The 23881-nt window shown below is 49.7% G+C and overlaps 7 protein-coding genes across 7 annotated transcripts; 4 read left to right on the top strand and 3 right to left on the bottom strand.

Annotated features, from left to right (window-relative positions):
- Positions 1 to 546: 546 nt before the first annotated feature.
- fbp1 (fructose 1,6-bisphosphate 1-phosphatase) lies at positions 547 to 1596 on the top strand (the record flags this gene model as incomplete). Its single annotated transcript, XM_057190851.1, has 1 exon — positions 547 to 1596. The coding sequence occupies one exon, from the start codon at positions 547 to 549 to the stop codon at positions 1594 to 1596; it is 1050 nt and encodes a 349-aa protein (XP_057036987.1).
- Positions 1597 to 2335: 739 nt separating this feature from the next.
- Positions 2336 to 4038, top strand: N7518_009924 (uncharacterized protein; the record flags this gene model as incomplete). Its single annotated transcript, XM_057190850.1, has 5 exons — positions 2336 to 2643; positions 2712 to 2751; positions 2812 to 3136; positions 3200 to 3827; positions 3887 to 4038. The coding sequence occupies 5 exons, from the start codon at positions 2336 to 2338 to the stop codon at positions 4020 to 4022; spliced, it is 1437 nt and encodes a 478-aa protein (XP_057036986.1). The 3' UTR covers positions 4023 to 4038.
- A 2392-nt stretch (positions 4039 to 6430) lies between these two features.
- Positions 6431 to 10456, top strand: N7518_009923 (uncharacterized protein; the record flags this gene model as incomplete). Its single annotated transcript, XM_057190849.1, has 3 exons — positions 6431 to 6456; positions 6510 to 6922; positions 6996 to 10456. The coding sequence occupies 3 exons, from the start codon at positions 6431 to 6433 to the stop codon at positions 10454 to 10456; spliced, it is 3900 nt and encodes a 1299-aa protein (XP_057036985.1).
- A 2343-nt stretch (positions 10457 to 12799) lies between these two features.
- N7518_009922 (AHA1 family protein) lies at positions 12800 to 14145 on the top strand (the record flags this gene model as incomplete). Its single annotated transcript, XM_057190848.1, has 3 exons — positions 12800 to 13022; positions 13102 to 13184; positions 13258 to 14145. The coding sequence occupies 3 exons, from the start codon at positions 12800 to 12802 to the stop codon at positions 14143 to 14145; spliced, it is 1194 nt and encodes a 397-aa protein (XP_057036984.1).
- A 1577-nt stretch (positions 14146 to 15722) lies between these two features.
- lys9 (saccharopine dehydrogenase (NADP+, L-glutamate-forming)) lies at positions 15723 to 17672 on the bottom strand (the record flags this gene model as incomplete). Its single annotated transcript, XM_057190847.1, has 11 exons — positions 15723 to 15818; positions 15876 to 16439; positions 16493 to 16596; positions 16648 to 16694; positions 16750 to 16763; positions 16822 to 16864; positions 16917 to 16989; positions 17040 to 17160; positions 17216 to 17397; positions 17462 to 17515; positions 17621 to 17672. 11 exons carry the CDS (start codon positions 17670 to 17672, stop codon positions 15723 to 15725), a joined length of 1350 nt encoding a protein of 449 aa, XP_057036983.1.
- Positions 17673 to 18182: 510 nt separating this feature from the next.
- On the bottom strand, positions 18183 to 19464 carry N7518_009920 (undecaprenyl diphosphate synthase family protein; the record flags this gene model as incomplete). The annotated part of the gene is made up of 2 exons (XM_057190846.1): positions 18183 to 19166; positions 19240 to 19464. The coding sequence occupies 2 exons, from the start codon at positions 19462 to 19464 to the stop codon at positions 18183 to 18185; spliced, it is 1209 nt and encodes a 402-aa protein (XP_057036982.1).
- Positions 19465 to 20321: 857 nt separating this feature from the next.
- On the bottom strand, positions 20322 to 22697 carry N7518_009919 (putative glycerol-3-phosphate acyltransferase Sct1; the record flags this gene model as incomplete). Its single annotated transcript, XM_057190845.1, has 4 exons — positions 20322 to 21506; positions 21556 to 21824; positions 21875 to 22469; positions 22524 to 22697. The coding sequence occupies 4 exons, from the start codon at positions 22695 to 22697 to the stop codon at positions 20322 to 20324; spliced, it is 2223 nt and encodes a 740-aa protein (XP_057036981.1).
- Between the last annotated feature and the right edge of the window lie 1184 nt (positions 22698 to 23881).

The following is a 23881-nucleotide window of genomic DNA, read 5'->3' as shown; positions in this document are numbered from 1 at the left end:
TCTCAGGATCTTTTCACGTGCGCATGACTGTGGGTGGGGTATAGGGATTTCTTCTTCCGCTGCTGATCCCGAGGCCGAGTCGGCCAAGGGACAGACCGGGAGGATCTAGATCATTGGGCAGCACATCTCAGATTAGCTTGGACATATTTGTATGGGCGTGAAGCTAATTTGGGAGGGAATAGGGGTTTATCGCTACAAGGTCCAATTCGTGCAGCAATCACCAAAAATAGTGATTTTTGATAGGAAGCTTCATACTTAAGAGACGGGCGTTCCCGGCGAGGGAGGGGGAAAACCGGGCGAGGGGCGAAGGACGAGGGCCCGGGCAGGTCACGCGGGGCAAATGACGAAAACGGGACTGAGGTCACTCCCCATACTTCTACCCGGTTTAATTCCCCCCCCGCTCACTGACGTTAAACTGCTTCTCCTACCTTGTCTGCCTTGTTTCAAGATTGCCACACTCCTGCTACTTAAGCTACTCTTCACCTGAAACCCAATTGCTACGCTTTTTAATCTTTATATCCTATATCCTCCTAACAATACCCCAAAATGGCTTCAGCACCCGTTGGAGCGGAGAACATCAACACTGATATTGTCACACTTTCTCGATTCTTCACAGAAGAACAGATCAAGCACCCAGAAGCCTCTGGAGATTTCACACTCCTGTGCCATGCCCTTCAATTCTCCTTCAAGTCAATTGCCTACTACATTCGTCGTGCTTCCTTGATCAACCTTACCGGACTCGCTGGTTCCTCGAACATAACCGGTGATGACCAGAAGAAGCTGGACGTGATCGGCAATGACATCTTCATCTCTGCCATGCGTGGCTCCGGCAAGTGCCGCATTATCGTCTCAGAAGAAGAAGAGGAAGTGATCAGGTTCGACGAGCACCCCGATGCTCGCTACGCCGTTGTCTGCGACCCCATCGACGGTTCCTCCAACTTGGACGCCGGTGTGTCTGTCGGCACCATCTTTGGTGTCTTCCAGCTTCCCGACGAGCTCCTGGGTCCCAACAAGACCGTCGGCCCAGAGGACCTGCTCCACCCGGGTACTAGCCTGGTGGCGTCCGGCTTTACCATGTACGGCGCCTCAGCGCAGCTGGTGATTACGATGCGCGGTGGCGGTGTCAACGGCTTCACGCTCGAGAACTCGCTCGGCGAGTTCATCCTCACCCACCCCAACATGAGACTGCCCGAGTCGCGCTCCATCTACTCTGTCAACGAGGGCAACAGCAAGTACTGGGACGAGTGGTGCAACGCCTACTTCCACAGCCTCAAGTATCCCGAAGACGGTGGCAAGCCTTACAGCGCCCGTTACATTGGTAGCATGGTCGCCGATGCTTACCGCACTTTGCTGTACGGCGGTATCTTCGCCTACCCGGCTGACTCGAAGAGCCCCAAGGGCAAGCTTCGTATCCTGTACGAGTGTGCGCCCATGGCTATGGTCTTCGAGAATGCAGGCGGCCTTGCTGTCAACTCGCGCATGGAGCGGTTGATGGAGGTTGTTCCTGAGACTATCCACGATAAGAGTGGTGTCTTCCTTGGCTCCAAGAATGAGGTCCAGAAGGTCATTGATACGTACAACAAGTACAAGAAATAAGCGTCTCGCTGAGACGTTCTTTCATTCTTTCAGGATGCTGGTTTCCCCCTGCATATTCCCTCTTAACACTATTTATTCCTACCTCATTCTTGGACATGATGATTTTGGTCGGATTTTACATTTTGGTTTCCCGACCTCTGCCTCGTTGCAGTCTTGTTCTTTTCAGCGCTTTACGATAGTTATACCTGCACAAGTTGGGATTAAAAATAAAATAAAATCTTAAATCATATTATTCTCTTGTGCTATCAACGGAGTATCTCCGTGCAGAGATGGGTACGCCACCAGATCTGGTCCCACAAAGCATCTACACCTGCATAGCTCCAACGCTAGCTAACACGCTTACTCGATTTGACATCTACGAGTATCCTTGACTAATTTCACAACAGCTCAGGCCGCAGCAATACCGGCCTTCTTCAAGTTCGAAACTTGACCATCTCAACACTTATCCATGGATTTTCCCCGGGTCAAACCCCAAGGCCCCAACGAATCAGAACGGAGCTTGGCATTGCTTGATGCAATTTCTGGCGATAGCGTCAAAATTTACCGGCGAATTTGATTGACTCCTCATTCTAGCGGCCGATGGCGTGCTCTGATTCAGCCCTATAACAGCTCAAAGCCCCCAAGGGAAAAAAAATGAAGCGATTCCAGATATCTGATCGGCGGTATCGTATCCCCATACCCCAGAGGCTAGCGGTGTTGTCATAAAGATATACATAGCCCTAGAGGTAGATACTCGACTATGTCTTCTCTACCTATCGAGAAAGTCCCGCGGACAATGGGAGCCGAGGAAAACCCCACGAAAACAGAGCATCCGTCCGGCTCTGAACCCGCACGCCAGAAATGGTATGAATGGTTTGCGCCGACGGATACCCCTGCCGAGCGGCGGCTGATCCTCAAGCTCGATGGATTGATCATCGTCTTCGTCTTCCTGGCGTACTGGGCTAAGGTCTTGGATTCCTCGGCTACGAGTACAGCCTATGTGTCTGGCATGAAGGAGGATTTGAAGCTCTATGGGAACCAATTGAATTATCTACAGACGGTCTACATGTATGTCTATTCGTTGGGTTGGTGATGGTGGGGAGTGGAATTTGAGGTTCGATGTTGACTTGGTATAGGGTTGGGTTCATCACGATGCAGATTCCTTTGACTCTGTTGGTTCGTTGTCACTTACAATCTACCCCATGGAGACAATGATTTACTGACTGTCCTTCATAGATGACACGCTGTCCTGTGAACTATTTCCTGCCTGTCGCCGATCTATTCTGGGGTGTCTTCACCCTGGCACAGTACAAGGCTAGCAATGTCACCCAGCTCTACGCTCTCCGCTTCTTCGTTGGTGCCCTCGGGGGCTTCTTCTTCCCTGCCGTGCAATGGTACCTGGGTAGTTGGTATAAGCGCTCAGAATTGTCTCGTCGAGGCGCGATCTTCTTCATTGCTTCTCAAGTCGGCAGCATGAGTTCGGGATACATTCAAGCGGGAGCTTATGCCAGGCTTGACGGTCGGTACGGGATTGAAGGGTGGAGATGGCTGTACATTATTTGTGAGTGTATACCAAGTGTCCCACAAAGGAAGGAACAAAAGAAACACAGACTAATGATATCAGGCTTTGCATGCACAATTCCTATCGCGTTCCTAGGCCTATGCCTCCTCCCCAGCACACCAGACAAATGCAACTCGCGCTTCCTCAGCGCCGACGAAGTCCGCCTCGCGCAAGAGCGCATGGCATCCGAGAACCGCGAAGCCCGCCAACCCTTCACCAAGTCGAGGGTTCTCCAGATCCTGAAAGGTTGGCGGTTGTGGGTTCTAGTTGGGTTTGCATTCTTCTTCTCGCAGGCCGACGGTGTATCATCGAACAGCGGCTTGCCGATCTGGCTTAAGGATGAGGGATACTCGGTCGAGAGCATCAACACGATCACGACAGTCTCGCCGGCGGTCACTATTGTGGCATCTGTGATCTGTGGTGTTCTCTCTGATGTGTACGATGCGAAGGCTAGCTTGATTGCTGCCACTGCTTTGCTGAATATCTTTGCTTGCATTGTGCTAGCGATCTGGAATGTCCCTATTGGACTGAAGTTCTTTGCGTTCTTCCTGTCTGGCACGGCGGATGGTATCGCAGCTATTATCTATGCCTGGGCAAATGAGATCTGTGCCCACAGTGCTGAGGAGCGTGCTATTGTCATCAGTGCTATGAACACCATTGGTAATACCTTTGGGGCTTGGATTCCGCTCTTGTGAGTGTCGGTGCAATCTGCTGATCCTGAACTTTATACTAATCTTTTTTCTTGTCTAGCGTATGGAAGACTGTTGATGCTCCAAGGTACCTTATTGGATATAACTGGACTATTGCCCTTGATGTGTGCATGCTAGCTATGCTGGCTGTTCTATATCAGTTCTGGGCCCGCGAAAAGAAGCGCTCTCATGCATAGATGGGTATTATGCTGGCAGCTGTAAAACAATAGATTGTGATAATTTGTTCATTAGATTTTGGCTTTTCCTCCATGTGTTGTATATTGTATGTTGTAGCAGTCTCCATATTATTCCCAAGTCGGCAGGCCGGGCCGTTGGGTTGACATAAGCAGAACTCGCCTATGTCAAGGCTAGTCCCAATATAGGCTAGGTCCGGCTGAAGGTGATTCCGCGCCGTCAGAGCTTGAAAAAAGTACAAATTTCTGTTTTCACTCTTTTCTCCTTCATCATCCTACCCTCATCTCCAGCATGGTTAATGCTTCCAATGCACACGGAGACTGAGGTCGATTGATATCTGGCATTGAGCCAACCATAATACTTGACACAATGTGTTTCCCACTAACCAATAGCCGCCCGACAGGATCTGCAACGATGGTAAGATTTTGTCCTCTTCATTCCCAACACATCTATGCACCTCCCAACATGATGATACCTTTAACCAAATACAAACTAGAGTCTTTGACCCTCCGGGGAATGAAACTTATGTTATTGCACGTCAGGCTGATCTCACATCATTGCTTTGAACTATCACACAAACCTTGAGTTGGACTGAGCTAACTTGCCTTTCCAGAAATGATAGTAAATACATCTTATCGGTTGCAGATACCACTCCCACAACAAGCGCAGATGGTGAGTTACCTTGCTCTCTTTACCCTACCTTTACCCTCTATCATGATGAACGCGATGTGTATGAAAATACGCTGGAAATTACCGTCTCAGACCTTCGGGTCGGTGATGATACAAATGGCTATTTCTGATCTCTACCTTGTTTCAACATTTGCATGAAAATTCTTTTCAGACCATAAGCTAATGTTCCGAAGACCTATAGGTTACTGCGCTACTGGCTCAAATGGTAAGACAAAAGCACCTTCCCTACACGACTCTCTGTCCGAAGATGAAACGGCACTGGGCTCCGACGGCGTTTAAAAAAATGTCCGGTCATGATTGGAGACGCCTTTTTGCGGCAGGCCTAGAAAACCTCGCCCACTGAGACATACCATATATTCATCGACTCGTGAGACGGTTGCGTGACACAGTCACTAACCCTTTGAATAGAAGCCTTTTTGATTGTGCCCGATTGAGATCCAACTGTAACTGTAGAAGGTATGCGACTGAGTCTTGTTGTTATTGCTGCCCTACCTTCTATGATGATACCCTTTAGATGACGAGTCTGATTCGAGTTTTCGATGCTGACACAATCTTTTTAATAACCATTCATGCCTTTCTGACATTCATTCCTACACAAAATTTCACTCATCAAATTTCCTTGGCTAGTGCTAATGATTCTTTGAAGACAGATATTCTCCTTGAACTACCAAGAGCTCTCTTGTCTTGTCTTGACCGTGGGTGTATGTACACCTTGTCTCCTTCCCTTCCCGACTTTACATGATGAAACGACATAAAAGACAAGCATATGTCCTAGTCAGCTTGCTGGCGAAGACGAGAAACTGTCATGCCTGATCAATTCACGATGTCTCAACATTGCTGCAATGTCCATTCAGTACTCGACGCTGATGGATCTCGAACAGAAACAATTCAGTGAACTAATAATTGCAGACGCCAATGGCGGTCTGCTTTGCCTTCTTTCTGTAAGTTTTGACCTCTTTTCTTTCTCTTTCTTCCCTCATCCTTTTATGATGATTCACTTCAATTTATCACGACGGTCAACGTAAGGATTTAACATTGACGACCATCGCCTGTGACAAGGCTTTATCTGAAATTTGTCCAAACACATTATGTTTCTTGCCATCGCTTGTTAGTCTTGACACTAATATCGATTTTCAGAACAGTTTGAAGATATCGGAGCAGTCCCCTGGTGCCTCGGCACATGGCAGATGATAATATCCTGGTCTTCCTTTATGGAAGGCTGCATTAGTTGGGAGTTTAATGGAAAATACCAATAAGAATTCAAGAAACCTCTGATCCCTACTTAAAATGTATGAAACTATGATCTTTTTTTAGATATTCCCTGCCCTTTTTGTTGTCTTATTGCGGGGACACCGTCGTTGGGCCTCTCATGGAGAACGATAAGCGCTGAGCTTGGGCCGCGAATGTGATGAGAATGCCCTCAGGTGCATAACAATCCCCCGCTTCCTCCTGCGCTCATTTGTTCTCGATCGAGTTCTTCTTTCTTCCGTTCCAAATTTAGATCTCGTTTCCCGTACATCGTATGGTCCATCAGACTCTGCCCGTACGGAGCACGCCTCCGTATAGGCTAGGCTATCGTTTCCCTAACCTTGCTCTCCGCAGTTGCAAAGAATAGAAAAATTTAGCGTCTCGCCTGTTTCAAGCTAATAGCTTTTTCTCTGTTTTGTTGGCTTATCCTCTTTCATTCCAGGCGGTCATGGCTTCGGAACGGGCCTCCTAAATGGATGCACAGTCCAATATGAATAGGTGCGACCCGTCTTATTCTCGGGCATTTCTATATACTGATCCTCCCTCTCTAGCTGGCTGGGTCCAAATCATGCAGGTGTCGAGCAGCCGCTGAGCAACCATTACCCCGGCTGGTCATCGACAGCTGCGGGTCCTAGCAATCAGCCGTCACCTCGCCGAGAGCATGCTGTACAGCCGCCATTGTTGACAACAGCACTGAGCGGCCCTCAATACCAGGGTCTAGGACTAACACCGACGCCTTCATCGTCAACCTCGCTTTCGAGCCCATTCACGCACAGTCTATCGCCTGCTGTTCCGTCGCCTGTTAACGGCAGATCGGTTTCATTGTCTTCCATGGCGTCTAGGAACGCATACAATGTTCCTTATAATCCTCAGGACTGGGGGCCTCCGGGCAGGCCCCAGTCGCAGGCCCCGTATCTTCAGCCAGGCGCTATGCATCGTGTGACGCCGCAACGAAATAATCCGGGTGAGTCTCGTCATGTCTCTGCAGACCAGTGGTATCCCATGACCTGCTTGAATTGATATTGATCCTTTGGTAGATGTGCCGTTGTCTTCACCTCCTCCGCCATACTCACCTCCCAGCAACCAAAATCGAACGTCCCCGGACTTTTCTGGGCAGCCAAATTCTAACTTTGCCGGAACGCCTTCTCCACCGGACAACAGGGCGGGTGGCTTTGATATGCCTGCCCAGTATCAAAGACGCTCAAATCGGCCACGGCCACTATCTATGGCTTACCCGTCTGACTTGGGGTCTCAGCGCCAGTCGCTACCTCCCCCACCTCCCCTGCAGGGACATCCAGCGAGTAGATCTGTTTCTCAAGGTCGAGTGGAGTACCATGGCATGCCCTATAATGACCAAACGCAATATAATGCTGCAGCTAGTCTTAGGCCTCGGCTCGCACAGTATGACCAGGGCCAACCGTCACCTGGCTTTAACGAGCATATGCCTCTAACACCTGCTCACTTTGAGACACCGTCGCGTGCCCCTGGATCCCGAAGAGCCGCATCTGCTGGGGCTGTGGTAAGCAGTGCGGGATCATCAAGGGCAACGAGTCAGTCGCGAAACCGATCGCCGTCAAATAGTACATGGGAGCCCGGGATGCCACTTCCGCCGCCACCTCCAGGGCCTCCTCCCGCTGCGAGGTCTGTCAGCGTGAGTGGCTCATCGGAATCATCTCTGAGAACGCCCCAGAGCTCGAACAGGACGACGAGAAGAGGACCTCCCGTGCTAGGAACAGGACTGGGAAGCATCCCGCCTACACCAGCTGACTGGATAGACGAGGGATATTTGAACAGTCGACCAACCGAGAATTTATATGTTGACACGGCAAAAGCGGCCAAGGCACCAGAGCCGACAGATGGAGATCCCCACGATTCGTCGAATCAAAGAACTCCCGGTAGTGGCGGTCTTTTCCGCAGCCCAGCAGTCCGCGATCCGAGTGCGAAGGGCATCCGTGAAAGGCGAATTGAACGACGTAACCGGCAAAGTCAGGTCTTTGAACCCCCAAGTGCGGTATCGTCAAATGGCAATCCTTGGGCCGATGCTCTTGAGCAAATCAAACCGTCAAACCTGATTCTACCAGACCAGACCAATAGCCCAGGTCAAGATCGTCATCCGACGTCGGGCAAGTACAATCAAACACCTGGAAGTACCCGCAGCGTTAAACCAGAAGGACAACATATTGCCACGCGGCCTCGAGCATCGTCCAGCGCTGTCGTTACAGAACAATCACCCTACACGACTCCCAGACAACTACCCAGCTCTGCTGGTCCCTCGGCTGCATTTGCACATACGCCTCCATTTTCGCCAAATCCAAATGGACTGGGCTCGTCAGCATATCCCAAAGAAGCCACCCAAGCGGTACCGCCAAAGGCACTACCGACTCCCCCTCTCAATTCAGCGAAGGAGGTCCGGCCACGCTCACGCTCCCGTACAGCATCCCGAGGACCGGAAGACCGTCCAATCTCTCACATTCTCCATATGCCTAATGATGCCGTATCGATAATGAAACCCCTATCGCCACGTCGGACGCCGGGACAGCAAACGACGCAGGTGTCGATGGAATCGATCCTTAGACAAGATCCTGCTTTCCTACAGGATGCGATTCAAAGGCACAAGACCTTTATTGATAAAGAAGCCAGTGCCGAGGATGATACTGAAGCACTCAAAATATTTGCGGACTACATGCTCGCCGAATCTCAGATCCGGCGCCAGCGGTACTCCAAGGTCTGGGAATCTTTTCAAGTGGAGGATGTGCGCCGCAATCTTTTCGAATTGCCGGTGAAGCAACCACCGAAGCCCAAGCCCAAGCCCCAGCCAAAGCTCGATATCCCACAAAACCGAGCAGGTCGACCGGAGTCTGCGTGGTGGAACAACTATCAGCCTTGTCTGTCGCCGATTGCCAGCCTTAACATGAGCAACGAGGAGAGCTCTCGAGGCCGTGCACCAAGTCGCTGGTGGGAGTCGGCAACCGGCTCCAGCGGCGAGGGGGGTGAGAGACGGGTTCAACGATCCAAGCGGGAATCGAAGTACATGGGCTTGCCTCGGGAGGCCATGCTAGGGGACCAGGAGTTGACCCCTTCTCAGCCCAAAGATGTGAGCATGAACTATGCGAGTACGGAGTATGGCTCTGATGAGTATCCGCCTGAGAAAGTCAGCTGGCCTGAAGATTCTCCCAGGAATTCCATCGAGACTGGATATCGCCAAGAAAGCCGCAATTTAGATATCTCGCGGTTGATCACCCTACCTCCGCCTTATCCCCGCCATCATCCTGCTGTGAATAATAGCCATCCTGATTTGGTTACTCATCGGACTACCGTCCGGTCAATTACTGATCTCGCGGAGATCAAAACCACCAGACATCGATATAAGGCCGACGTGGAGCGAATGCTTCAAGAACACCAACAACAAGTCGACGAGGGCCATCGCCACTTCAGGTCGAACATCCAAAGCCAGATCCAAGAAGGCAGTCTCACCTTTGCGGAAGCAGCCGAGGCCGAGGCAGCAATGATTGCCGAAGAAAACGAGCGAGAAAGGATAATGGTCAAACGCCAGCTAGACACGTACCAAGAAACAGTACTCAAGCCAATGCACGCCATTCTCGTCGACAGAATCAACAGAGCCACAGCCTGCATCGACCAGCTGAGCAGCATGCTCTCAGACGACGCACAGAGCGGGACACCAGATCAAACACAGGAAGAAGGCGACGAGAAGCCCGAGCTCCTCGAAAAACTAACGCAACTAAAATGGCTCTTCGAAGCCCGCGAGCAGCTCCACCGCGAGTCCTTCGACCTAATCAGCGACCGCGACGACAAATACAAAGCCGTCGCGCTACTCCCCTACAAGCAGACCAAAAACGAAGACAAGCTCCGGGAGACGCAAGCCTTCTTCACGCAGGACGCACTCGACCGCCGCGTCCAGTACGAAACCGAGGCGCTAACCCGGCTCGAGACCTTCCTGGACGTCATCGAGCAGAACGTCATGCGCGGCGTCGAGGTGCAGCTCTCCGCATTCTGGGATATCGCCCCGTCCCTCCTCGCTCTCGTGCAGCAGGCGCCCGAGGACCTGTGCGGCTTCCGGGTGCAGATCCCGGCAGACGAATACGAGGAAAACCCGAGCTACCATGAGCATCCGCTGCAGTATCTGTATACGTTGCTGTCGCATGCGGAGAAATCGAGCTACCAGTTCATTGAGTCGCAGACGAATCTGCTGTGTCTGTTGCATGAGGTGCGGTCTGCTGTTATGCGGGCTAGTCAGAAGCTGGTGGAGGCGCAGCGGATTAAGCGTGGGGAGACGGAGGAGGATGTGAGGAGAGAAATGCAGGAGACGAGTGCTGATGAAGAACTGGCTCTGACGACGGATCTTAAGGATAAGGTTGCTACCGTTGAGGGTCAGTGGACTGAGGCGCTGGGGAGCCAGATCGAGGGATTGAGAGAACGGGTGAAGGAACAGCTTATGAGTGAAGATGGCTGGGAGGAATTGGAGCAATTGGAGGAATAGGAGGAATAGAAGAGTGGCTTTTGTGATTTTTTTTTTTTTTGGCCATGTACTTGGCAGCGTGATATCCCCATTCGTTCGTTATAGATTGACGCGAGGCAGTGCCTGCGACACTTGAGTTTTCGGTCTCCTTCAGGGATGTGAGAGTTGAATATACATATTTCAACCGGAAAAAAGATATATCTTGAAGAATATATAGCTGGCAGTGAACTAACTGTAGTACCTACATGTTCTATGCAAAAACACATAACAAGAAGTATGAAACCGAAATAAAGAAGTTAATACAAATTGAAAAACCAAGGCTGGCTAGCAAAAAGAGCAATCTAGAAGACGACATCTGCTAGTTGTGACAATTATCTTCCCACCCTTTGCTAGGCCTCCTGTCGCCCCCTAGGTCTCTATGTAGCGTTATCTTGAAGTTATATGGCTTGCCCTTTGCAATGTTCCAGCCATGGCATTGATACCAGTTAGAGCTTTCATCCCCAATGAAGAAGTTGGATTGATCATGGAAGAAGTTCTTTAGCCAGAGTCCGGTTTCATACCTGCTTGGTCTAGAGCCGATCTTTTGGAACAGCTCCGACGAAGCTGTTTCTTTAGAAGTCTGGAAGACCAACTGATTTTCCACCTGGAAATTCTTGGTAAATTTGTTCAACCGAGCTGTAGTTAGGATAGTCACCCGTGCCAGAGGATGCTCAACAGTGCATAGATGTGTAAATGTCCCAGATAATTTCTGATAATCTGATTTTTCTAAAATCTCCTGTTGAGATCGAAAGTACTCAATTGGATGTTGCTTCTGGTGGAATGTGATACTCGAGCATGGACATATGTCAACTCTGTCATCGTGTTGGACATCGCACCAAGCATTGCATTCGGATATAGCGGGCTCGGGATCACATTTCCAGCTAAGAAACCGCCATCTGGAGTTCTGGTGAAGGTTTTGACATCTATGACAGTATACCCAGCGTTCGTTTTGAAGGCGACGAAGTAGTAACGTCCTGGGCAATTTCGATAGTACAGATATTCCACGTTGTTTGTTATATGAGACATAGCAGGCATGCAGCCTCTTACAACTCAGTGCAAAGCAGGCTCGGTCTAGATCGGAAAGAAGCTGGAAGATCATTTCCACTATTTCTGCTGGGATCTTCCAGAGTGTCTTGGACCTCTTGGGTTCGACCGGTTCGACCCTGGGTGGATCGCGGAGTCGCAAAATATTGCGAAAAGATATATAAGAACGTCGAGCCATAGTGAGCATTCATTCAATTACTATCTTCAAGGCGTGATATTTTGTGGGAGGGGAGAGGGATTGATATAGTATGACACATACTACTATGACACGCACATATCCATGGGTGTCATAGACCTGTCAGAGATCAGCAACCCGATCATACTTTGGGATGTAGATTAGCCTGAGTACGAGGTGTGACATGCTAGATCATAAAGAGTGTATCAGTTTAGAATAACTAAAACGGAGAGAGAAAGAGAGAGAGAGAGCAGGTGCTGAAATGGGTTATATATAGCTGGCCACTTCTGCAAACATGAAACCATCGATTTTTCGCTTAGCTAGTAGAAAATCTACCATAAAAGGAAAGAAGCAAATCGCAAATCGCAAGCAAGCAAACCATAGTCAAACCATCCGTAGAGGAGCGCCATGTGGTATGATACCTGTGGATACTTATATTCAAATGACCAGCCTACACACGAAAATATAACGTCGTTTACCGTAAAGCAAGGTGGTTTTAGGTCATTCTCCCTAGACTTTGATGATATTCTAGCTCATTTCAACTGGAAAAAGATGGAAATCCAAAGAATACAGCTGGTAGCGAAGAAGAATGGCGATAGAGAAATCGTTAGCGTTATCCACAGTCACGTGCACCTTCTAGAGTCTTCCGTCGGCCCTTCAAATAGCTCTCTTTCCCCTCGACTCTTCTTTCTTTTACTTCACCTCAGAGTCCTTGATGTCCTTGATGTTTTGGACTTGATTACACCAACTGTAAGTTTCACCTTGTGCTTTTACTACGTTCACCCTTGAGTGCAACGAGGGGTGTGGGGTTTCAACCTGCCCCTCGGGATCACTCAATTGGCCTTACATGAAGAGACTTCAGCTGGCACCAGTCTGAGAGATGATTCTCCATCTACTTGCGGACAACGCTTAACAAGTCCGGGATACGCCCCGAGACCTGACATTGGCCTTTCCTTACACATGCAACTTTCATCCACTGCGAAAGATCATGGCTAACAGGAATTTCCAACAGAACTTTTAGCACTATTTTTTCTCAAAAACAGGAAGCAATCCACTTTCCAACCCCAAATCAGAGTTTTCTTTCATTCCCCTAGTCAACATTCATCATGGTCCTTCACAACCCCAACAACTGGCACTGGGTCAACAAGGATGCCTCTGGCTGGGCCAAGGAGTTCCTGCAAAAGAACCTTGTCGGCCTCAGTGTCGAGGAAGGGGGCGTGTCAGCCAAAGTAGACAAGCTGGTGTCCATGGATGGCGACGTAGATGTCAGCCAGCGCAAGGGCAAGGTCATCACTCTGTTCGATGTCAAGGTCTCGCTAGAATACTCAGGTTTGTAGTCCAATATCAATTCATTTTATTTCGGTTTCTTGTTTTCTTTGTGGACCTGGCAGCTGAGACGCTTCCATAGGTAAGACCAAGGACGATGAGGACGTCACCGGCACCATCAACATTCCCGAGGTAGCCCACGACACCGAGGAAGATGAGTACGTCGTATGTTCAATTGACCCATTCCCCAATCGCCAAGGTGATCTGTAATACTAACCATGTAAACCCCCGTCTGCAGTTCGAGATTGAAAACCGCGCCGACTCCAACTCCAAGCAACCCGTAAAGGACCTGGTGCGCACAAAGCTTACTGTCGAAATCCGCAAGGCCCTGTCCGGCCTCACCCCCGCCCTGATCAACGAGCACGGCAAGGACCTCCAGCACGCCCCGGGCGAGAACCCATCCAGCGGCTTCCCCAAGGCCGTCGTCCACCCGCACACCAAGGCCGACACCCCAGCCGCGAAGACCACCACCTCCAAGACCGGTAAGGTCGCCGTCAACACAACCACCGTGTCGGCCTCGGACGAGTTCCGCACCACAGCCGCCGAGCTCTACACCACCTTCACGGACCCGCAGCGCATCGCAGCGTTCACGCGCGGCGTGCCGCGCCAGTTCGATGGCGCCAATGTTGGCGGCAAGTTCGCCATCTTTGACGGAAACGTGACCGGCGAGTTTGTCACGCTCAACGAGCCCAAGCAGATTGTCCAGAAGTGGCGTCTTGCTCAATGGCCCGAGGGTCACTTCAGTTCGCAGGAGATCAACTTCGACCAGAATGATATCGATGGTGTTACTCAGATGCGTGTTTCTTGGTCTGGTGTTCCGGTTGGCCAGGAGGATGTCACCAAGCAGAATTGGGACACGTACTATGTTCGCAGCATTAAGCAGACTTTTGGGTATGTCATTTCTCCTTTTCTTTCTCCCCCTTTCTTTGTTTTGTCTACACATTCATCTCTTTCGGATTATCCCTCTCTTCTGGACTTCTTTGCCAATCTGGCCTCTGTCTACAGATCTCAACCTCCGTCAAACCCCTCGCGATACTGGAATCAGTTACTAATCATCCTCGTTCTTTTCCTTGGTGTAGGTTTGGCAGTATTCTCTGATCGAATACATCTCTTACCGGTGGCGTGAAAGACACACAAAAAACAATGCATACGTCCGAAAAGACTTCTTTCCTCTTTTTATCTCTCCGTGAATTGGCCACAGATAAAGATTGCAAAAAGCGCAAGCAGCTAGATTATTCGCTCTGCTTTCTTTTTCACTTCGTGTCTTTCTTTTCCACTCGTGTGGCCCCCGCTTGCGGTTGTACGTTGGGGCCTGCTGGGGCACACCTGGGCAATGATGCTATGATAAGAGAAATGGTGTTATGTCTATGATAATGAAGATAAGTTTACGTTTTGATCTGCTCGAGCTCCTTTGATAGATGGCGTGCTGGTTACTCTTATATTTGCCGCTCTTTGTTTGCCGTTGTGGTAGCTTCGGGCCTTCGAGCATATCGGAAATTATAAGATGGCCGACTTTCAAATCGAGCCTGCCGTCGGGTGTCCTTTGAAAAACACCCAGGACATCCTTCCAACATAGCTGATAGCAAGATGGATGGAGCCCTGCGTTCTGCTTCTGATAAAGAAGCCCGTGTAAGCTCTGTTTTCCGCAGCACTGTACTAACTACGAACAATAATCAGATCAAAAATCAATCCCAAATCAGGTTAAAAATCACATTTCCTCTTTAACGTGTAGTACGCCTTCTTAACTATACAATATGTAAGAGCATCCTCGGATGACTCGGCATAATTAGACCGCCTTCGCTTAAGCCCTGTTGCGCTTCATACCCACTGTATACCAATAACCTCCTCTTTCAGTATATCCATTAGGTGGGTTATATCAGAAGGCAAGTCGACAACCACCCAGTAGAGGCCCAGCCTCTTTCTCCTCTTTGCTAACTGTATCTAGTATCATACCAGATACAGACTCTCGTTCAACCTCTTAACTCTGTTTCGGTAGGATCTTTTCGGATAATTATCACAATTATCTGGTATTCCTGACCTACTTTGTGGAAGTGTTCCAGTAGGTCCTTGTGTTCTGCTCACGGTTTACAGATTCCGTGATGAGCATTGGCTGATGCTTCTTTCTGATTTCACATGCCAGGTGAAATTGGTCATCATAATCACGCTCATAGATATCCAGGCTTTCTGGGATCGCAGGGAGGGGGGTCTCGGGTTATAAAGTCATAGAAATCCTTTATCGTACGAGGGCGGATATCGTGGGTGAAGTAACCTATTAGATGAGGTGGTTAGTTGAATATATTCAAATATCAATAACGTGTCCAAGCAAGATAAAGACGTAGATTATCAAGAAGTCAATGCCGAGTGTGATGCAGAAAGGATTGCATGATTCCGTAGTCTCCGGGAGTATCAGGATGCTGTATACATCGAAGTACGGATACGCAAGAGTGCCAATGTGGCAATTGGATCATTCGGATCCAATCAGATGGCTCACAATGACTTAAAGACTCAGATCATGTGACCACAATGACTAGGTGATTACAGAGTAGCCTTGAAGAGAATATACGTCCAAGTGAATATTGAACTGGTCTATACCATGGTTGAGTGGAATATAGAATAGCAATGCACACTTTGGTATTCATTCATCGTCTATGTGAATCCTATATTTTTTACTAGAAGTATATTCATTAAGATCCGACTACACCCTTACAGAGTGCGTTCAATGAGCTCCATATCGTAATCCTCCTTCAGGGTCTTGATAAGAGGAGCACAGATGTCCCAAGTCACGGGAGCGAGAACACCCTATAATGAAGTGAGTATAGAGAATCTCGAGAGCAAAGGGGATACGGATAAACATACGGTCTTGCTGATAGTACCATCGAGAACCTGCTTAACAGCAACACCGCAAGGAATACCAACGGTGCGGGCCATAGCGGAGGTCTCGGCGGTACCGTACTCGCACAGGGTGGAGGTACGGGTCTCCTTGGAGCCGTCCTTGTTCTCGATCTCGAACTTGTGCTGGAGCATAACAAGGTCACGCTCGCCGGGACCGTACTGCATCTTCTGCTCGAGGGTAGCGCAGAGGGTGTCGAGGGCGTTTCCGCGGGGGATAGTCTGCTCATCGGAGAAGAGACCAATCCAGCGCAGGCCGGAAAGGAGACGATCGCGCTCGTCGTTGTTAGGGAACTTAGTCTTGGATGCGATGGCCCACTGCAGATCCTTCTCGGAGGACGAAGTAGCGCCGAGAACCTCCTTGGTGGCCTCCTTCCATGAAGTGGCCTTATCGAAGACGCTGTTAGGCGCATCGCTGAGGAAACCAATGTCGACAAGGACCTTGATCATCTCGGGGAAGCCCTGGTAGCGAAGGGTACCGCGGATAACGGTCTGGGCCTCGGGGATACCGTAGCGCTCGCGGAAGGGAGTCTGGAAAGATTAGTTGACTGAAACCAAAGCGTTTGAATGCATAAATATCATACAGAATCGCGGTTAGGGTAGCCGACGAAGGCGAATCCGGGGTAGATGAAGAAGGGCTTAGCGGTAGCCATCAGATCGGGGCCGTCGATGGACACGATCTCACCATCTGTATTCTGCATTAATACTCGGTTCCTGTTAGAGTGAATAAAGCACGTACCTTTGTAGATCTTGGCGGCGTTACGGAGGGCAAGAAGCACACCGCGGCTGAGCTAGTTAGTCATTTGTTCAAGCAAAAACTCAGCATTGGACCGTTGCTAACCTAGACCAGGAGAACTTGAAACAGCCATTCGTCAGTCACTTATCAAATTGGTGGAATGGGACTTTTGCTAACCTTGTATCCCAAGGGGTTGTTGGAGCATTCGGGGGCGGGCAAGCTGTTGTTTGTTAGCTACATCCGCTATACAACATGGGACTGGTCGAACGAACCCTCCGCAGAAGGAGACAAATGAGGTAACCTTGCCGCCGGCAGCGTGGACCTCGTGAATGGTCTTGACAGCGTCTATTCCTTATCAGCGTCGGTCTGTTTGAATCCATGGCATAGACACTTACAGAGGTGATCGAGACCAGGGTCGAGACCGATCTCGTTCATGACTGTGATACCAGCCTCGCGACACTGCTCATCCAACTCCATCATCGCAGGGGAAACATAGGACGTCGTGACCACGTTGGTCTATTGTAGCGAATTAGTACAGTGCTCGCTTTCTCTCCTCTGAAAGAATAGTTACCTTAGTGCGGATAGCAGACTTGATGACGGTAGCGTGGAAAGTGTACGGGATAAGCGAAATCACAACATCGGCCTGGTTCAGGGCAGCGTCGAGAGCGGCATCGTCGTTGACATCAAGGGAGATGGCCTTGGCGTTCTTGAAGCCAGAGGCCAGGGCCTGGGCACTCTCGAGGGTACGGCAGGCTGTTACCGCATTATCAGCGATGTTCAATGCAATATGTGTTCGTATAGATTCAATTGGACGTACCGACAGTGACCTCGACGCCAGCCTTGCTGAGAACATCAACAGTGGGCTTGGTGACTATGAGAAATCAGAGATTAGCAAATGTCCGACTCTACAAGTTCGATGCGGGGCAGCATCACGCATTTAGGTCTGGGGGATTTGGAAGAGAGGCGCGGGGCATACCGAAGCCTGAACCCAAAAGGAGGGCCTTGGAACCGGCGATTTGCTTGACCATTTTGAATTAATTGGTATGATAGATGATGTTCGGGTGGTTCAACTGGAGGTTCTTCTCTGTGGGACCGGTATACGGTGACTCAACATCACGTGAACCGGTATCGGCGCGGGGTGGACATCAAAATGTTTTTACCGCCTGCTGCTTGTGGCTAAATGTTCTCACTAAGAAGGACATCCCTGTATTATGATCTATAGTACAGAGTAATAGGAGGAGAGATGGATAAGAAAGATAATCCATGATTCGTGGAAGAAAAAAAGCCGCAGAAGCAAGCCCCTATGCTCATACATCAAATGTGGGCATCCATGTACGGATCTGGCGTATAGGAAGTCGAGGATTAGGAAGTAAATGATATTTTATTTACCGAAGACCGATGTAGTGTACGGCGATGCATAGATATATGCTGATACCAAGTCAGGCGTGCCCAACAGAAACTCCGCAAAAAGCAAGACGCCAGTGATGCTGAAGCTGAACAAAAGCAAGTAGACACAGGGTATATAAACAGAGAGATCACTAAATATCTTTGACCTTTCCCCCTTGACGCCACAGCATCGCGTCTAGTCCTTCATCACTTTGTTTTGCTTCACCGGCAAAGTTCCCCTCTGCATTGGGGTCCTGCCGGGACTTGGAAATTCGCCTTTGCCATCCGAGCATCACGGGCAAGAAGTGCCACAGGTCGAACTCTGGCCACATGACATTGAGGAACACAATCTCCGTGTTCTCGTGGGTCTGCCAGAGCATAAAGTCGCTCAGGCGTTCGACACCCGAAGTGCGGATCAGGATATCCAGGGGTGGAGTACCCTTGGTCAACATGTGGTCGTTCAAAGTCTGACGTGTAATGGTTTCGGGGGAGATATAGACCGGGCTATCTGCCCCAGTCGCAAGTGAGCCGCCCTTGGGATCTTGCTGATTTCCGAGGTGGAGGGTTGTGGAGGACGAACAGGAAGACATGGATCCGTAGACTCGGTCGAGGTGGTCGTGTTGAACCGATGCGTCATCATCCTGCCCCGAAGAGCCCGACGTAGACTCAGAATCACTGTGTGATTCATGTGTTGTCGAGCCGTGTGTCTGGGCGCGGATATTATGTGCGATATGGGATTCCGAGAAGGGATTCCGGGAAGCGGCAGCCGTGGAGTGACCGTGTTGGATAGGCGTGGTATAATCCTCGACCGTCTCGCGGATAGCTGAGGCGATCTCGTCGCGGGAGGTATAGGGGAAGCAGATATTCAGGACGCGGTCTCCGTTGCGGCTGGTCATGTCGACGGCTTTGTTGACGGCCTCCAGGACGTCGGGTTTGAGCATGTCAAGACGGCCGAGGACGCGAACCTTTGCTCCGTATCGATCGAGCAGGTCTCCGTGTTGAGCCATCTGTGACAGCTTCACCTTGGCCATTTCCATGAGCGCATCCACCTCGAATTTTGAGCGTTTGAAGTTTTCAATGCTGAACGCATAGATCGTGACTACCTTCACTCCGCTCTTATAGCAGACTTCGAGGATCTATCAGTCGTTAGATTCGGCCACAAGACGGGTGCTGCCGTGTAACGCCGAGCTGCCAAAATGTAGCACTCACTCTTGCAAGAGCTTCAAATCCCAGATTATGTCCCTCCACTGTCTCAATTCCATGTGATCGGGCGAATCGCCTGTTTCCATCCATGACAAAGGCCACATGCTGGGGGATAGGGCCCTGTTGGAGCGCGCCGATCAGCAGTTCCTTGAGGCTTGTGATGGCGTACTCGGCAGGCGGAGAGGCGAGGAACCAGTTCCGGAGGCGTGACATATGCAATGAGCCCGGCATGATGGATGTGTGAAAAGAAGATAAGACCCCTAAACTCCGCAGAAAAAAAACAAGAAGTTGGGGTAGAAACTGGAGAGCAGAAGATAAAAGGTGCACGGTCAGCGGCTGACCGGATTCGGCTTTGTACTACGAAACGCGACGTGGTCAGTTATGATGACAGTCTTTGCCGGCAATTTCTAGAACAATTTGAGGCGTCGTAATTAAATTCGTAGGCTGCACCATTTTCATGTGCAATTTTAGATCCTATGGCCTTATTTCTGCTCCTGCGCCTCACCTGGCCCTGTGGAAGTGGCGAGGCGAAAATGAATCGGTCAACATCAGCTCTGGGCAACAGCTAACATCTTCGTAATTGGTTGACACACTCGGATGGTGCGTATAGTCTTAAAGTATGATATATTGCGGTTCTATCTGTCTAAGTTCTAGTGATACTATAGTTATTTATCTGCCAATACAAATATCTTAATGCATTGGCTGATCCGAAGTTTCAATCTTCATCTATAAAACACAGTATTACTTACGCGATATTTTATACCCATCTCTATCGGGAATGAGTGATCAGGTGGCGCCAAGCTAGAAATCGAGCTTTCTGCTGTCGTGGATCGAGCAAGTACGTCGCATAGTATGCAAGTCCAATGGCGTCAAGCATGATGCATCTTTCTAGACATCTGCTAATTATCATACCAAAGGCTTCCGATTTAGCAGATATGCACTACCTATAACATTCATAATAAAAAAAAAACAAAGGATATCGTGTATGGTTATATAAGAGTAAATACGTACACAGATTTGCGCCGAACACCACACCATGGTTGATGGTCGAGATGAGAAATGATTAAATAGTCAAGGCAGTACACGTCTCAAAGATCTTTTCGGGACTCATCACCGCTGGATGGTGTCCCAGGGCCTGAGCTGGCCATATCCCAGCTTCCATCTTCACTTCGACGCCGACGACGTTCTCCGCGCTCCCTCATGGCATCACGGATCCGTGAACTGACATCCTCGAGCGGGTCTTTCGGGGTGAGAGTGCTGAGCGGCTTCAGCCCGTGCCGAGACCCAGGTCGGGCGCTAGAAGATCGGCTGCGGCTACGATTACGACTAGGAGGTCGTGTGGAGAAGAAGCCAATGTTGGCCAGGTTGTGGAAGGATTCGTTGCGGGGGAGGGGCTCTGACGAGGGCATTTTCTCGCCATGTTCTGGCACGCTGGTTCTTCTGATCGCCGGTAGTCCGTTGTCCGCCTTGGTACCGGTGTCGCCCGCATCTCGGAATGGATCTGTGACAATCCGAGCGGCATCAAAGTCGGGGAATAGCTCAGGTCCCATGGTATTGATCGCGTCTGTCACTTGCTGAGCCAGTGCAACGCGTCTCGCTCGAAGTTTCACCAGCGTGTTGGCCGACGATGGGTTCAGAGATAGAACAAGCGGGCGAAGTGATTTGATGATGTCCATGCCCACTTCACCGATCCGAAGAGCCGCAAACGTGACTGTGGGGAAGAGTACCATGCCGATCACCACTATCGACCAAAGTGGCACCCAATCTGGAACAATTCCATTGACTCGGTTCCAGTACGTCCAATAAGTGAGGGCAGCAGTGTAAAAGGCATAGAGCGCCGGAGCAAATGCAAGGGCAATAAGAAGCTTCCATGTGGCCATGACATCTCGGCCTTGAAGTTTCACTGTAGAAGCAGCCAGTGCTTCCCTGGACTTCTTTGCAGAAATGTACTTAGTCGCGATGAAAACCGGGGTAAATAGCAGGAAACCGGGGAGCGTCCCGATTGTCAAGAGCGCTAATTTGCCTAGGCGATAAATCAACGTGGCCACCACCTGCAAAATGGTGAACTTGGCGTAGGCCACTTGATGATCCCGAATTCCAAGAAGACGAAGCTGTTTGTTATATCCTACAATAGACTTGCGTAGGGCGACAATCCGGGGATCGTCTTTGAAGTGGGCGTAACCTTTGACAAGACGGCGGTTCAGCTCCACAACCATAGGAAGAGGAAGATTTTTTCCTTTGGTGTTGTACAGACGACGGGCAGCTTGGATGACCTTTGAATTGTTAGCGGAAGCAACTTTCCTGAGATAGAAAGAAACTTACCATAAGAGTGTCATAATCGGGACTAATGACAGTGACCGAGACGAGACTTCCGTAGATGATTTCCAGTAAAGCACCGACAGACTCTCGTCGTTCACCTTGCTTGAACTGCTCCACCAACTCCGAGGGGATCTCAATTGGATTACCAAACTCAATAACGGCCCTGGAACGGAACTTGTGGGCATGGAAATAGTTCATGCCACAAGGCACAATCTTCAGACCACAGTCCGGGTTTTCAGCCAGGGTGCCTAGAGCCATCAGGGCGACACCAGCTGTATCATGTCAGTAAATCTGCTGTACCTCTTGAATACGAAGAGCTTACCTTTCAAGGGAAGCAGTGTAGTGCGATCATGGCTTCCACCTTCCGGGAAGATACCGACACAGCCGCCTGCGCCTAGCCTTTTGAATACTGCCTGGTAGACTGCGGTCTGATCCACATGCGGAGCGACTTTGAATTTGGTACCCTTGAAATCTGGATCCTGCGCGGATGCATCGCCAGTGAAATTCCCATCACGGTCAATGTCTTGCCGTCCAGTAAGCTGGGTTAGCGCATCCTTGCTGGTGAAAGCCTTCTTGAGTATCAATTCCTCTGGTCCCTTGATCTCGGCGATCGCAGTGCTGTATGATGTTCCGTTGATGGTGGGTAGGGCAATAGTTCCGTCCTTTTGGAAGCCTTTCCCTTCAAAGTTGGTTCCCACACCTCGTAGCAGAGTTGGCTGGTTGACCGGGTCGGGAAGATAGATGGTGCCGGTCCCGGGTTTCAAGTTGTCCATAGCACGTGCCACAGGCAGTGTTCCAACTGCTCTCGCCAGAAACCCGATAAATTTCCGTTTGAAAGACTTTTCTGCGATAAGCCATGAGATCCGACGGTGCGCTTCGCTGCGAATGACGCGCATCAATACCAAAGAATCCACGAACTGGGCGAACATCCATTAGTATCTTGTGTGTATGACCGGAAGCGAGCGGCATACCTGGTTCGCATGGGGAGCTGCCACCAGAATGATGGGACCGCGGCGGGGGATCTTCCATGAGCCTCGAGGGTGGACTTCGCGGAAGAAGAGGTCGATGAGCACGGAGAATGACCATAGGACCAAGTCATACATCCACCCAACGAGGGGTGGGATGTACTGGCCCTTTTCTCCCATTGTGCCGTAGAAGCCCGATGGGCAATTTTTCGGAGGAAAGAAGGCTCGAGGGTCGTCGAGGGATCGTCAAAGAATCGTGAAAGAATCGGGAAAGGGTTATGATCTCGACATGAAGTCCCTAGCGAAGAGATGAATATGAGTACGGCTAACCGGAAGAGCTTGCCCAGGTGGGGATCCACCTACTTGGCTGTTTCAAGCCTCAGATCAGCACGAACTATCCAATATATCCGATAGACAGGGTATCAGCATGAAATCAAGGGAGAAACACAAGAAGAGGGGAAAAGCTGAAATGCGAAACTGAAAGGTTTGAGTCTTAGCGCGCGCTTTGACTCGGACGCTTCTAGAACGTGACATGTTGGAACAAGGCAAGTTCAATGTTACGATTGAACTTCGACTTTGAATTCATTATTCTCTTGATCTCTCTCTGTGTAAATTCCAAATTTTACATGATACATAAGTTGATATGATCAGTCACACCAGAAAAGCTCTTGACTATGTTGTACATAGTTAGCCCCTTCTAGGTGAGCACAGGCCCGATCTTGCATCATTTGCGACATTAGATAAGATCCCCAGTATGAGATCATTCCGACTTTCCAACAAACATCTCAACACATACATATACCTGGTACACCGGATTTAGGCCGCGCAAGTTAGATTTCCGTTTCCACTTGAGTGCTCACCCCTTGCCGCTTTTTTGGTCGAGTAAACCTCCGAGTATTATGTTATCATTACCTTTCCTTCTCCATCTTAGTTTTTTTTTTTTTTGTTTTTTGATTGCTTCATCGATAGACCTAGCATGTCACAAGAAGACCCCAATTGAATGGTTTACAAATCCAGTTTAGTGTTTTAATGAGATCTCACTCCTTGCTGTCTGCTGCTTGTTCCTAGGAATAATGAATGCTAAGAGTCAATGTATATACAAAAGAAACACTCATCTCTCCTCCTAGGGTGGAAGTATCTAAGGTTCACGCATTTCTCCTCAAGGTTATCACGATCTACGATAGATCGCTATCAGATACTTCATATTTATTTGCTCGCTCGTTTGCTCGCTCGCTTAGCATCGTTTACTTCATTAGTGCAGTGGGGGTTTCCAGAGCAGGATGACTAAGCGGCTATGTGACATAAAAGCACTCCCGAGGCCTAGATAGCAACGCAGACACCTTTCCACCTCTCTTCTCAGTAGT

The sequence above is a fragment of the Penicillium psychrosexuale genome, assembly GCF_028828465.1.
Source record: "Penicillium psychrosexuale strain IBT 29551 chromosome Unknown utg000006l, whole genome shotgun sequence".
NCBI classification, from domain to species: domain Eukaryota; kingdom Fungi; phylum Ascomycota; class Eurotiomycetes; order Eurotiales; family Aspergillaceae; genus Penicillium; species Penicillium psychrosexuale.
The sequence above is the reverse complement of the archived record's forward strand: the minus strand, read 5'-3'. Positions and strand labels throughout refer to the sequence as shown.